General features: G+C 39.3%; 1 protein-coding gene across 1 annotated transcript in view; it reads left to right on the top strand.

The window, feature by feature from the left end:
• The window catches only part of PARD3B (par-3 family cell polarity regulator beta), a 1,004,169-nt gene that overhangs the window by 604,315 nt on the left and 386,448 nt on the right, over positions 1-13,406 (top strand). Inside the window, exons 13-14 of the mRNA XM_042949849.1 lie at positions 1,915-2,047; positions 10,083-10,182. Coding sequence (XP_042805783.1) covers positions 1,915-2,047; positions 10,083-10,182 — 233 coding nt within the window. The remainder of the gene's footprint in view (positions 1-1,914; positions 2,048-10,082; positions 10,183-13,406) is intronic.

Below are 13,406 nucleotides of genomic sequence, written 5' to 3' on the forward strand. Positions count from 1 at the left end.
AAAAAAAAAAAAGTCTGCAGCTATTTGACCTCCCAGCTCTGTGTTTTACTGTGTCACAGCGTATGTTGTGCACTCGTGTTTTTGGTGTCTTCTGTGGACCAGCAGTCACCCTCAGGTACAATAAAAGCACCACAACCTAGAAAAAGGTCTCAGCACCGCTCATACGTGCAGGCAAATCAATTAGTTAGATTTGGCAAGATTACCAAAATGGTTACTTGAACATTCTATTGATATAAAAAAAAATGAAGAAGCTACTTAAGAAAAGTCAAAATATATAGTTGTTGGAGTATTTTCCCACATTACCCAGATGTACAAGATACGTAAACAGTTTTGATGAGGGCCTCGTGAAGAATACATAATGAGTCCTTGATTGGATCAAAATCATTTGAAACAGAAACATGTTTTTCAAAGGATGAGCTTGAGGTTCAATTGTAATTCTATTTGAGCCTAGAGACTTGGTATTAAAAAATGGGTTATGACCTGTTTTTTTTTCCTCTTCCCCAAAACATTTCCCTCCCCGCTCCAAGCTCATCTTGGTAGAAGGAGAATATGTTTAAAAATCCATTATATTTTTTATTGGCTGGGACACTAATGGAGGGTTCCACGACAGCTCTATTTTACAGGCTGAATATTTTAATTAGGCTGGTTACTGATCAGTTGTTGGGATATCGATTGTGTCATTTATCAAAGAGCTGGGAAAGCAGAATTTTTGTTGTTGTTGTTAAAGCAAAAGGCTGTGCAAAGTGAGCCCTGGCCCTCCTGCCTGCCCGGGCTCCAGCTTTAATTTAGGAGGAGTTTGGTTTGACTAGCAGTACAGAGGCAGAGGGTAACCCTGGCTGTGGGAAAAACGTTCTGAGCCTTGACAAAGAGCTAACAGGGCTTCAGCAGCTGAAAACATTTTAATTATTAAGAATGCATAAATTGAATGTTTTAAATATTTTGTTTAGGATACTGAATGTTTGTAACTAAGAGGAAAGTATAATCAAATTGTTTGGACCAGATGCTTTGCTCAGAAGGAAAGAGCTCGGGGCGGGGGGGCGTGCATCAGATCCGTGTTTCTGTTTGGGTGAGATCCTCTCACAGACGGTCAAAGGCACAACCATGAGATGGCTTCCGCATGACTTCCTTGTGTTAGGAAGGCACATAATAGCCACAGCAGAACCCAGTTCTCTGTGCCTCAGTCCTTTTGAACAAACAGCTAGGGCTCTCTACACCTGGCCCCTTTCTACTGCCTCTTCACACCTGTGTAACATGGCTTGTGGGGGTGTTACTGTGGCCATTTTGAAGACACTGTGAATTTGTTTGCAGGCCATCAAAATCAAAATTGGAGGGAAAAATATCAAAAACCAGGGCCGGGGGGGGGGGGGGGGGGGGGGGGGGAAGCTCAGGAGAACCACTGTCTGGCATTGTCACAGGGTTTGTTTTAGCTCCTGGCCTAAAGACCTAGTATCGCAGTGGGACACACTCATGGCATTTCAGTGACAAACCTGCTTAGGTTCTGACTTGTCCTAGAGCATATGCACTTAGTCACTGAGGGAGAGAGCGAGGAACCAGCTGGTTGGCAGAAAAACACCCTTGGCATGAGCTGTATTGTTGCCACGAGCTGTGGTCCCAGATGGAGGAAAATTTGAAAGAAGCCAGTTGTAAGTGGGGGGAAAGAATAATCAAGTTAATCCTCTTTTGTGTTGGCTATGAGTACTCCTAATCCTTAGCACCACATTGTCAGTATTTTTTTTTATTTCATATTCAAAGATGTTTTATTAACCGATAGGGCCATTTTGAATTTTCAGTCGAGAATTTCTGTGCGGTAGACTTTTGGAGCATGGTTCATGAACTGATCATTCTACCTCGCTTTCATTGACCAAGTTAGAACGCATTTCAAAAGCAAATACAATTTGTATTTTCATCCCTTAGGAGCCTACAGAATGTGGGGCATTTTCTAAGCCATGCTTTGAGAATTGTCCAAACGCTATAAATGCCTCCAGGAGAAATGATAATAGTCCATTGCATCCATTTGGCACTTACAGTTCACAAGACAAACAGAAAGGTAAGAGTCTGTCCATTTCCGTCTGCTACAAACAGTGTGAGAAAATACAAGACTATCTTTTTTATTAAAAGAAAAAAAAAAGAACAAAGGGGAGTTAATTAGACTAAGCGCAGACTTTGTTACCCTGAGTCATGAGCACTGAGAGGTGATGGGTGGGAAAGCTGACTCAGAAGTTGTGAAGCAGATTCCTGGCATTGCCTCCAGTCTAAATGACAGTTTCTGTGCTTGCTGCCCCAAACATGGAGGATTCTGTATAAAACAAACCATGCCTGGAGAAAAAGAAATGGCAAAGTGTTATTTTGTTTCAACAATCTTGTAATATAAGAAGTTATCTAATGTAGATAACTATTAAACTTAAAAAAAAAATGTATGGACAAGTATTAAACCATAAAATGGTCATACCTTGATTCACAGATTTATGCTTGACTCTAGGAAGAGTGTGGTAAATACCATAACCGAGATCTTTTTGTTAACAGTTAGAATGTTCTTATTATTCCCTCCCTATGTTGTCTTTCCCTTATTATGCTCTACTAGTAGACCTCTAGATATAAAACATTTGGACTTTGTTTTTTTTGGTGTGAGGGCGAGAAGGAGAGAGAGAGACTGTGTGTGTGCGCGTGCATGTGAGTGGGGGAGGTGCAGAGAGAGACGAGAGCAAGAGAGAATATCTTAAGTAGGCTTCACACCCCACGCAGAGCCCGGTCTTGGGGCTTGATCTCACAACAGTGAGATCATGACTTGAGCCAAAATCAAGAGTCAGACTCAACCTGCTGAGCCTCCTAGGCGTCCCTGGACTTTCTTTGTTTTTAAAAAATTGTACTTCAGGTCACCAAGAAAATAATTTTTTTTTTAATTTCCCTGCATCTCCTTTCTTTCTAATAACATTAAGTTTTTATATTGCAAAGGCAATACATATTCATTACAGAAAATTTAGGGAAAAGCAGTAAAAGGAAAATTTAATATTACTCATACTTCTAACTATCAGAGATACTAATCGATAACATTTTTGCATCTATATTTCAATTCTTCATGCAAATATGCATATATAAAATAAGATGAAAATGATATATACTATATATAATGTTTAGGGAATTGCTCTTTTGATTAATAACACATTATGATCATCTTGCTCTGTCGTTGAATATTTTACACCATCACATTCAGTGGTTGCATAGTAATCTATCGAACGGAGGTACTGTTTGTATAATCGATCCCTTATTTACATCTAAGATGTCATCCAAATTTAACTACATGAGAAGAATATCTAAACTCTGAGAACTCCATCAGGACAGGCTTGTACATGTCAGATTCCTCTAGAATTTTTTCATCAGAATAGGACGTTGGTTTTTCCTCTGATTCCCTCTGTTTTAGTGAGAGTAGCAGCTACAGCTGTGACCATTTGTTAAGTGTTTACTGTCTGTTAGATTCTGTGTTAAGCAATTTACATACCCACTAGAAGTGGGTAATACTGTTATTATAATTACACTCACTTTACAGATGAAGAAATCGAGAGTGAACAGTTTACCCAAGACTACATACTTGATCCATGCAGATCCTGGATTCATCCCTTATCTCTCTGATTCAAGCTCATTCCCTAAACCCCAGCACGGACCCTGTCTTACATTGGTCTCTTGAAATTGTTGAAGTCCTTTAACCTGATACCAAGAATGTCCATTAAAAGCTCACTTGACTTTGTTTCAGATAAAGAAATACTCAGTATGTCTTTTCTCATCTTCTTTAAGAAATTAAAATTTGTTTTGACAAAGCGAGATTTCTTCCTGAGACCTTAAATCACAGTAGCAGGAGAATCTGGGGAAGGAACAACAAGTTTTACACAGACTAGCACAGCTTTCTCTCTATCATGCCCATGTAATGATCAAGAACATTACCATCTGTATTAAAATATCTAGCCTTTACATAATTTGATTGGCATTTAATTCTCAAGCAACACGTGATAAGTGATAATCCAAGTTCAGAGTTTTATTCCTAATTATACCACTGACATCCAAAGGAATATTGGCACATTATCTCCCATCGTGTTTCATTTTTTTCAAGATTTTATTATAAGTAATCTGTACACCCAGTGCAGGGCTTGAACCCACAACCTGAAGAACAAGAGTCTCATGCTCTACCAGCTAAGACAGCCAGGCACCCCTCATTTTTAATAGCTATAAAATATTGATGCTGAAGTGATAATTATGCAGAGTATTTTTAGAGGACATCAGGATACCCAGGGAAATGGGATAGTACCTCCAGAAAGGGTAGCAAAGGCCAAAATAATGAAACTATAGAACTAGTTAAGTGTAAGTATACACCCAGAAAAAATATATATTTAATTATTTAAGATAAAATTTTTAATGTTTGTTTATTTTTGAAAGAGAGAGAGACAGAGCGTGAGCAGGGGAGGAGCAGAGAGAGAAGGGACACAGAATCTGAAGCAGGCTCCAGGCTCTGAGTTGTCAGCACAGAGCCCGACGTGGGGCTCAAACTCACAGACTGTGAGATCATGACCTGAGCCAAAGTCGGATGCTTAACTGACTGAGCCACCCAGGCGCTCCCAGAAAAAATAAAAAAGATTTAAGTAATAAAGTCTAATCAAAGAACTTGCTAACAATAAAATGGCGTAATACTTTGAAACTTCAATAGAATGTTTTGAGTTTGTATTTCCACTGAACCATTAGAGTCCTTTGGGTACACATAGCCATAGACAATTACTGGGAGTCCCTGTTCTCTTCCTTTTGAGACATGCTTCCAGGTGGAACACCTTATTACACCAGTGAAAAACCACACAGATCAACTATCTACAAGGTTCCTACTCCACTTCCTTCCCCCATGTCAGTTTTCCAAGGTGACAAAAAAAAAAAAAATTCAGTTCTTTCAAGAAGTGACTGCAATGAATATTATTTTTTTAAAGCAGCAAAAGCCTATTGTTATTTCCGTGTGGATCTGTTATACAATACTCGGTTAAAGAGTTAGGCCAATCAAGGCATTGACTCATTACATTTTAGTTGTAAGAGGCCAGTAGATGAAATTCTCTTTATGTAAGCCTATTGATATATATATATATATATATATATATATATATATATATATATATACACACATACACACACACATATATATATAAATTATATCTATATAGATATTATATAAGCCTATATCTATATATCTATACATATATAAGCCTATTGATATATATATGTTATATCTATATATCTATATATAGATATATCGATATATTAGAATTTATAAACATGATGCTATAGAATAATATAATCATCATCTCTTTGTAATATGAAAAAAATTAAAATTTTGAGAACCATTGAGAGTTTCTGAATTTCAGATGCATGTGAGGTAGCAGTAGGCCACGAAGGCTCATGAAACCTGAGTGAATGTTGACTCAACCCTACCAAGTGTTTTAAGGAGCCGCTTTAGAAAAACAAGATTGAGTTGACAAAGTGTAATGTCTAGTGAGGAAAGGAACTGTTACAGCCAAAACATTAACTTTTTTCTTCCCTTTTTCCTTTCCTTTGTATATTTAAAAATCCAATGTTGATATGTGTGTTCCATCTATTTTTGTAATAATAGTACATACCACCCACAGTTCCACGGTTATTTTTTTATATATATACATATTCCTGTCAAGCTGTTACATGGAAAAGGCATTTTTAGAACTAACATTTGTGGAAATCGTAACATCAGAAAATTCACATTTGTGTTTGAGAATTGCTAGCAATGGCTGCACTAGAATAAGTGTGGTCCTCCAAGATGGGAATCAGGATGGGGGCTGTGTCCCTCGGGTCTACTGCAAAATCCTATTAAGCATTTGAATGATAGTAAAGAACATGAACTACCAACACTGTATTTTCTGAAGCATTTTGCTGGCAGATCTCACCCTGGCCAAGTCGTAGTCAAGTAATAGTAATAAGCACCATTTGCCTCTGGTTTGCTATTATCTCTCTTTCCATTGCTCTGGTTTCCCCTGTTGTGCTCTACTCCTGCCTCCCCTCACCTTTCAGCTCAAGTGTACTCCAGTCCCATGTGTGAGTCACCCATTGCCCCAAGTCTGCCCTGGACCCAATGGAGGCTCCCATAGATATGCCATCCCCACCCCAAACCAAGCCCTTTGGTTCTGTATCCTCTCTCACTGGGCCCATGTTACCTGAAGTCCTTTGAGGAGACACATAATGTATAATTATTCCTAATGTGCCCTCTCTGGGGAACTAGCATATGTCCACCCCTCTATAGTACATAAGGCACTACCTTTGGAGTCATGATCAGAAATTGAATTATACTTTTTAATTTGCCTGATGTTTATCGGATACCTCCATTTTGCAGAATAGACTCTCAGAGATGCAAAGATGAATACAATGTTGTTACAGCCCTCAAGAATAGGCTTTAAATTTTTTTAATTATAAAGAAATCTAAAGCAAGGATCATCAAACTTTAAAGGACCAGATAATAAATACGTTAGGCTTTGCAGGCCTAGAGATCTCTGTTTCACCTCTTCAGCTCTGCCACTGTAGTGCAAAGGCAGCCATGGACAGTACGTAAATGAATGAGCATGACTGTTCAATGAAACTTTATGTATAAAACCAGATGGCAGGCTTGTTTTGGACCAGAGCCACAGCTTGCTGAGCCCGTGTCTAAAGTTGTAATCTCTTTTACTCTTCTTTTTTGATTCCGTAAAACAAGTAACAGTCATAAAAAATGATTAAAATCAGGACCCTTGGGTCATGAATGAAGTGGTGACTAGAGGGTGCACTGGCGACATTCACAGGTGTAAAAATAGGGTGACCATCAAGACTTAACCTTTTGTACCTGTGATGAAATCGAGAATTTTTCTTTTTTTTTTTTTTTTTGGAGAAAATAATACCAGACTTTCACATTGATATAGGGTTAATAGAGGTGTTTGGGCCAAGAGGAAAAAAATTCCTTCTGGCATCTGAATATGTTTAAAAATGTACCAAGGATAAAGGGTCAACAAAGAGGGTATTTACCTCTCTACCTACAGCTACTTTAAAAAACACAGATTGTTCACGTGGATAAAACAAAAATTAAAGGTAATGGTTTTAATAAAACTTGAAGAAGCCAGAGAAAATGCTGAAGAAGATGAAGGAGAGGAGAAAGAGGACAAGGAAGTTTCTCCAGTCAGAGAAATAGATACATAGGTGATAGAGCGATAACTCATTGCAAAATCAGCATATGATAAATGTTATAAGTGGAATTATTTCCATAATAATAATAGATAAAACCCAATGTCAGTGAATGAAGGCAGTGGAAGTATTTTTCTTGTCTTATCACAGCCCAGTGAGGCAGAAAGATGGAGGCCGTGCTCTGTGCAGTGACTGAGGGTCCTGGGCTCATTCCATTGGCAGCTGGGCCATTTTCTAGAGCCTCAGCCACTCCTTCTTGCAGTTGGTAGACAGGAAAGGTGGAGAGAGTGCACCTTCTTACCCATTGAGACTGGGGATGACAATGACCAGAACAATTCTCATTCTATTGGAAAGACCAAGTCTAGGTACAAAGAAGCTGGAAAATGAAGTCTGCATGTGCAGGAAGAAAGAAATGAGGTCTGCATGTGCACACAGATACAGTGAGCACGAGTATTCTCTGTCATTATTCTAAAAGTATTGACAGATCCCAGAGAAATAGTAAAAGTTTCATAGAGGTGATGATATTTGAGGTGGACCCTGAGAGAAGGGCGGGATTTTGATGGATGGGAGTGGATTTTCAATTATGTAAGCAAACACACTGAGGCAGGAAAGCCCAGGTTGTGGTTGGGGAACAGTAAGTAGTCTTGGGTGGCTAATGTGTAATAGGAAATGAAATTGCCCGCAAAGGGCACAGACCTTCTCTAGGCTACTGTGTGCAACTGAGAGGTTTCTGAGAGGGCAAGTTACATGATCACAGCAATATTTATCACCAGTGTGAAAGACGGGGTGGGAAGTTGAGGGTAGAGAGATTACAGCCTGTGGAAAATGTCCCAATGTGTCCCTTGTCCCCAATTTACAGTGTATTTCTTCTGTTCCTGTCAGCAAGCCTTTGGCTGCCTGACTCCTGCCATATTACCAAATCACTAGATCACTTGGGTGGAGAGCAGTACAGGGGGACAGTGATGGCTGCCTGTGCTCACCATGCTTCTATACTTTGGTCACCCTGCCTGTAAGATCTCCTGCTTTAAGCCTCCTACCCAGGCACATGCCAGCACTGCTAGAATTACCTCCATTTTATACTAGTCCCTGGGGCAGAGTTTGGAGCAGGTGTTCCTTAGAAACAGAACCAATGAAATGTATATGCATGTATACAGATATATAATACAATAACATATAACACAATGTAAAACATATATAACATATAATGGTATGCAGTAATACATGTAACATATATAATATACATAGTAATATATAATAACTAATATAATGAGATTGATTACAAAGGATTGGCTCATGATTATGGAGCCAGGCAAGCCCCAACATTTGTAAGGTGAATAGGCAATCTAGAGACCAAAGAGAGACAACAGCATAGTCACGATCTAAAAGCCAGCAGACTCAAGACCCAGGAAGAGTCAGTGATTGGTTTTGGGTCCAAGGGCAAGAAAATGCCAGTGTCTCAGTTTGAAAAGAGTCAGGCAGGAAGAATTGTCTCCTCAGAGGAGGAGAGTTAGCATTTTGGTTCTATCCAGACCTTCAGCTGATTGGATGAGTTTCACCCACATTAGGGGGGACCCTCTACTTTACTCTGCTGATTTAAATGTTAATCTCACCCCAAAACAACCTCCCAGAAATACCCAGAATAATGTATGATTAGATATCTGGGTACCCTGGACCCAGTCACCAGTCAGGTTAACATACGAAAGTAACCATCACATCTGGCATGTGGGCAAGTCAGGCAGGTTCTGTTACCAGCAGCCTTTTGTAGGGATAGAGACACTCTTCTCTGGTTCCAGCAATCAAGGACCAACAGGGTTCCGCCTTTTACTAAATCTCACTGTAATAGATATGCAGTAGAGTTTAGAATGTATAGAATAATAATCTTTTTGTTGCTTATTAGCACTTTGCATTTATAAATCTATTTGAATATGCACCGTCTTATACAATCCTTATACTCCTCTAATGAAGCTATTCTTATCCCCACTTTATAGATTTAAAAAACTGGGGCTTAGAGAAGTTGAGTGGTTGGGCCAAGTTCACGCAGTTGTGGGAGCCATGACCGGAAATATGGTGGCCTTGCTGCATAGCTTTTTTGCTTGCCCAGGACACTCTATCATGCTTTTCACACATGAGTTGATGTTGGTAATAATGACGAGTATTAAATGACATAATGAACATAATACTTAGCATGATGTCTAGTACACAGTAGGGTCCCAACAACCTTGCTTGTTATTAGTTGTAGTCATATTCAGGATATAGGTCTAATTTTTCTAGAGTAGAATAGATTAGAAAAGTATGCATCTTCAGTAGGAGAGAAAACCAGGTCTGACCCTAGTCTTTTGCCTCCAAGGCCTCAAACCCATGTATTTCCATTGTGGCACAGATCCAAAAATAGTATTTTTACCCCTCTACCATCTCTAAAGGGTGAGTAGATGTACAGTATCTCGTGTCTTTTTTAAGTACGTTTTGTCACTAAGGCCAATAACTAAATCTCCATATGATCCAGAGTATTCACTAGAGAGTCTTGTTTACAAAACCATTAAGGCACGAAAGAGATGGCTTTGTTAATCTTCCACAGAACACCAGTCATGAGCGACTGTCAGCCTTTTCTAGGTGGGAAAAGATATTCAAGATGCACGGTCTTGACTTGCCACGGGTTGCCAGCAGGTCACCAGCGTGAACACCCATTAGCAGGCTTAGATTTCCTCACACAGGCTGCATGAGCTCTCGTACAAATCCTTCACTTCTGTAGGAGGACTTATTTATTTCAAGGTTGGTTTATGTGTTGGCGAAAATTGCATCTGTGAGGTGGACTGAAACAAAACCAGGCACTGAACAGTTCTGCCTCGAGCTTACAGCTTCATTGGTTCATTGTTTTTTAGAACTATTGCTTCCCAGTGACGGATGGGCCGAGGCTGAAGTACCACCTTCTCCACCACCACATCCCGTTCTGGAATTGGGCACTGAAGATTACAGCCACAGGTATTGATAACATGATATATCGTAAATGTTCCTCGTTACGGTGTTTCTGCGAAAACCCAGCCACCCTATTTTAACTCTATTTCTTTCCAGAATGGAAATCTCATAGGATCTGTAATTCCTTTTCAGTGAAAGCTTCTCATAGCTGAAATTAATAGCTTAGAGTATTCATATGTTGCTTCCTGGAATTTAAAATTCGTCATATATTATAAAATATTTAAGGAAATTGTAGAACTTTCTTTTATCGTGTTGAAAAACCAGAGAGCTCAAAAGGTTATATGGGAAGGTATAAAACAAAAACTGAGAGGACATAAAGCTTAGTTTTTGTTTTTTTCTTCACTTGTAATTGGTGAACCCTAAAGGTATTTTAAAAATAAATGTTCCAAGAAAGTTAATGGAATCTAAAAATTAAAGCAACACCATATATAATCTAAAATATTGAAAAGAGTACCCAATATTATATCCACTCTGTAATAGAAACCAAAAAATCAATAATTTTTAGGATCTCACAAGCATGAGAGAGAGAGATTTAGTAAGTCTGCACACCGTCTGACTAGTGGAATTCATAGATTTTGTTCTTCTGATGAGTTTTAAAAATCATTAACTTGTCCCTTTGCCATTTTCTGTATTTATTATGGCTGTTAAAAATTGTGTATTTTATTCCATTCTATGTCCCTTGATAATCCTGTGAAATTTTTTCATTTTTCTTGAAGCAATGCTGGTGTCATTCCTATTATGCTTTTTATTACGATCTGCTAAAAATAAAGCAACACAAAAAGAGTATAGCTAACTCTGTTAGCTGGAAGCTTACCTATATTTAGCTATCTCTGATTCCTATGTTTTTGAAGTCAGCTGTCTTACTCAAATACAATTTCACCAACTAGTAACGTTCTAGATCAGTTTTCTAGGGGTTTCTTGGAAGAAAATCTGGACATATTTAATTGTGTTCGTTCACTTCCATTGCCTGCCTCAACCCTGAATCAAAAGTGACAGTTTTCTGTCATTAGAAAATACATTAAAAACATAATTTCTTTCATTCTCCTTTACTGTTTATCCTGCGTGTATGTGAAAAACTGTTGGGATAAAGCAAAGATGAATCAGATATAAAACCTACCCTCAAGAAGATGGTAGGCCAGTAGGGAAAATTGACAACTAGTGCACAAGGTACAAAGGGATATTTACCAGAAGGTATAAAGTGCTCTGGACATCCAAGGCAGAAGACAGGAATCAGGGGAAAGTGTTATGGGAAAAATGGCATTTCAGCTAAACCTTAAAGTATGAATTGGAGGCGGACAGGAGAAAAGCCCAGGAAGGAGGTGACTTTCGGAGAGAGGAAAGGGTAAAAGGAACAGCATGGAAACTGGGAAAGTAAGTTGGTTTGTGCATCTTGTATCCCGGCTGACTGGCCAGATGATGGAGCCCAGAGTGCAAGGGTAAGGAGTGCAGATACGTTCGTCAGATAGTAAAACCTTGTTGCAAGGTTTCAGTAGACAGCATGGTAAGACCTGGGTCTTAGTTGTGTAGTTGTGTAGTTGTAAATGGAGAAAGGTTAATATCCATTGGAAGCCAGAGACTCTTTGCAGGTTTTCGAGGGCAGTAGCCGTGAAAGGTACTAGGGAACAGTGCTGGGGAGGGGAGGGAGAAGCTTTCGGATGAGAAACCTCTTCAGGTGAGAGAGGGCCTTAGAGATATTGCAGAGATGGAATGATTGGGAATTGACAACTCCCTTTTTGGATGCTTCAGTGTCTCCACAGATTTCTTCTGTTGGTGGGGGAGGGGCGGTGACAATATCAAGTTGAGTGAGTTCAGTTGTGGATGGGGAAAGCCATAAAAGAGGATAGTCTGGGGACTGGCAAGAGAAGAGAGGGCTTGAATGAAGAGAGGAGCAGCATGGCTGGAGAGAAAGGGGCAGAGCCAAAGACATTTTTGAGATGGAAGGAACAAAGGTAAAGCTTTGAAACTCTTCCCCTGGGATCTCGTGACCTGCACCATCCTGCAAGCTGCTGTGTTGCCTAGGTGACCGGTAGCAGCAGGGGGTTTGGGATGTGTGGAACTCAGGATGAAGGAAGGGTTGGAAGGGAGCCAGGAGGGTTGAGCAAGGGAGGCTGCCCTGGATTTCAAAAAAAAGTTAAAAGCTCTCTAAAAGGGAAAAGTGGTTCTTTAGGGATGCAGCCAGTATTGTGAAACAGAAAACGACTCTTGCATGAGAAGTGAGACACAAATGTGATCCAACTTAATGCCTGCGTCTTGAACCAAAAAGACATCAGGAGTTTCCTGAACTTGTAGTATTATGTCATCAATTATTGGACAAAACTTGGGAATACGTGTGTCTAAATAAAAAATAAATGTAAAGGAAGTATATTTTCTGCTGTGATATTTCAGGGTGGTTGTAAGGCAAATTAATAACAGAATATATTCAATTTTATTAACAGTTTCAACAACATTTGGTTATTCCCTACATGTTTATATTTTTTCTGTCTGCATACTCTCTGAGTTCTCTGTCTCTGCCTCTCCCCTCCCTCCCTCCCTCCCTCCTTCCTTCCTTCCTTCCTTCCTTCCTTCCTTCCTTCCTTCATCTACTCTTACTCATAGTAGCCAGTTGTTGAAGCCCTATTCATGGACACCTGAGACTTCAGAATTTTTTTTTTGCCATACCTCTCAAAATCTTCTTCCCCTTCCTTTTTATTTCTGACAGTTCTCCTTGAACATTCATGGCTGGGTCTTATATGTCTTTTACGTTCCCGATTTGTCACCATATTCAGGACACTAGCATATGTTTCACGCTACCTTTATTTATTCATTATGCAGCATAATTTGACATTGAGTATCATTTCTATTTGATAGAGTCCCTGGTTGTTCATGCTGAAAACATGGCCTTTATTTAAAACATGTCTTTGGCCTGTCAACTTGCAGCTTCCCACTACAGCCACTCAGCCATGAGCACATGCTACCTTTCTTCAAAATTAAAACATGTCATATTTTAGAGTTAATCGCTGTGTCACCCCTTCCCTCCAAAAACTTTCAATATGTAGCATAAAATTACAAACGGTTTCACTGGTCTCACTTACATCTCTAAAATATTTTCACATCAACTCAGTACTACACTTCATTATTTGTACTGTATGCTCACATTGGCTCTAATCTTGCAATTTCTCATATTACACTCACTTCCCTCCTTAAAGATCAGCCTTATTTTGCCTTATTTCTTATTTGGCATCATGGCAAAA

Source organism: Panthera leo, chromosome C1 (genome assembly GCF_018350215.1).
Source record: "Panthera leo isolate Ple1 chromosome C1, P.leo_Ple1_pat1.1, whole genome shotgun sequence".
Taxonomy (NCBI): domain Eukaryota; kingdom Metazoa; phylum Chordata; class Mammalia; order Carnivora; family Felidae; genus Panthera; species Panthera leo.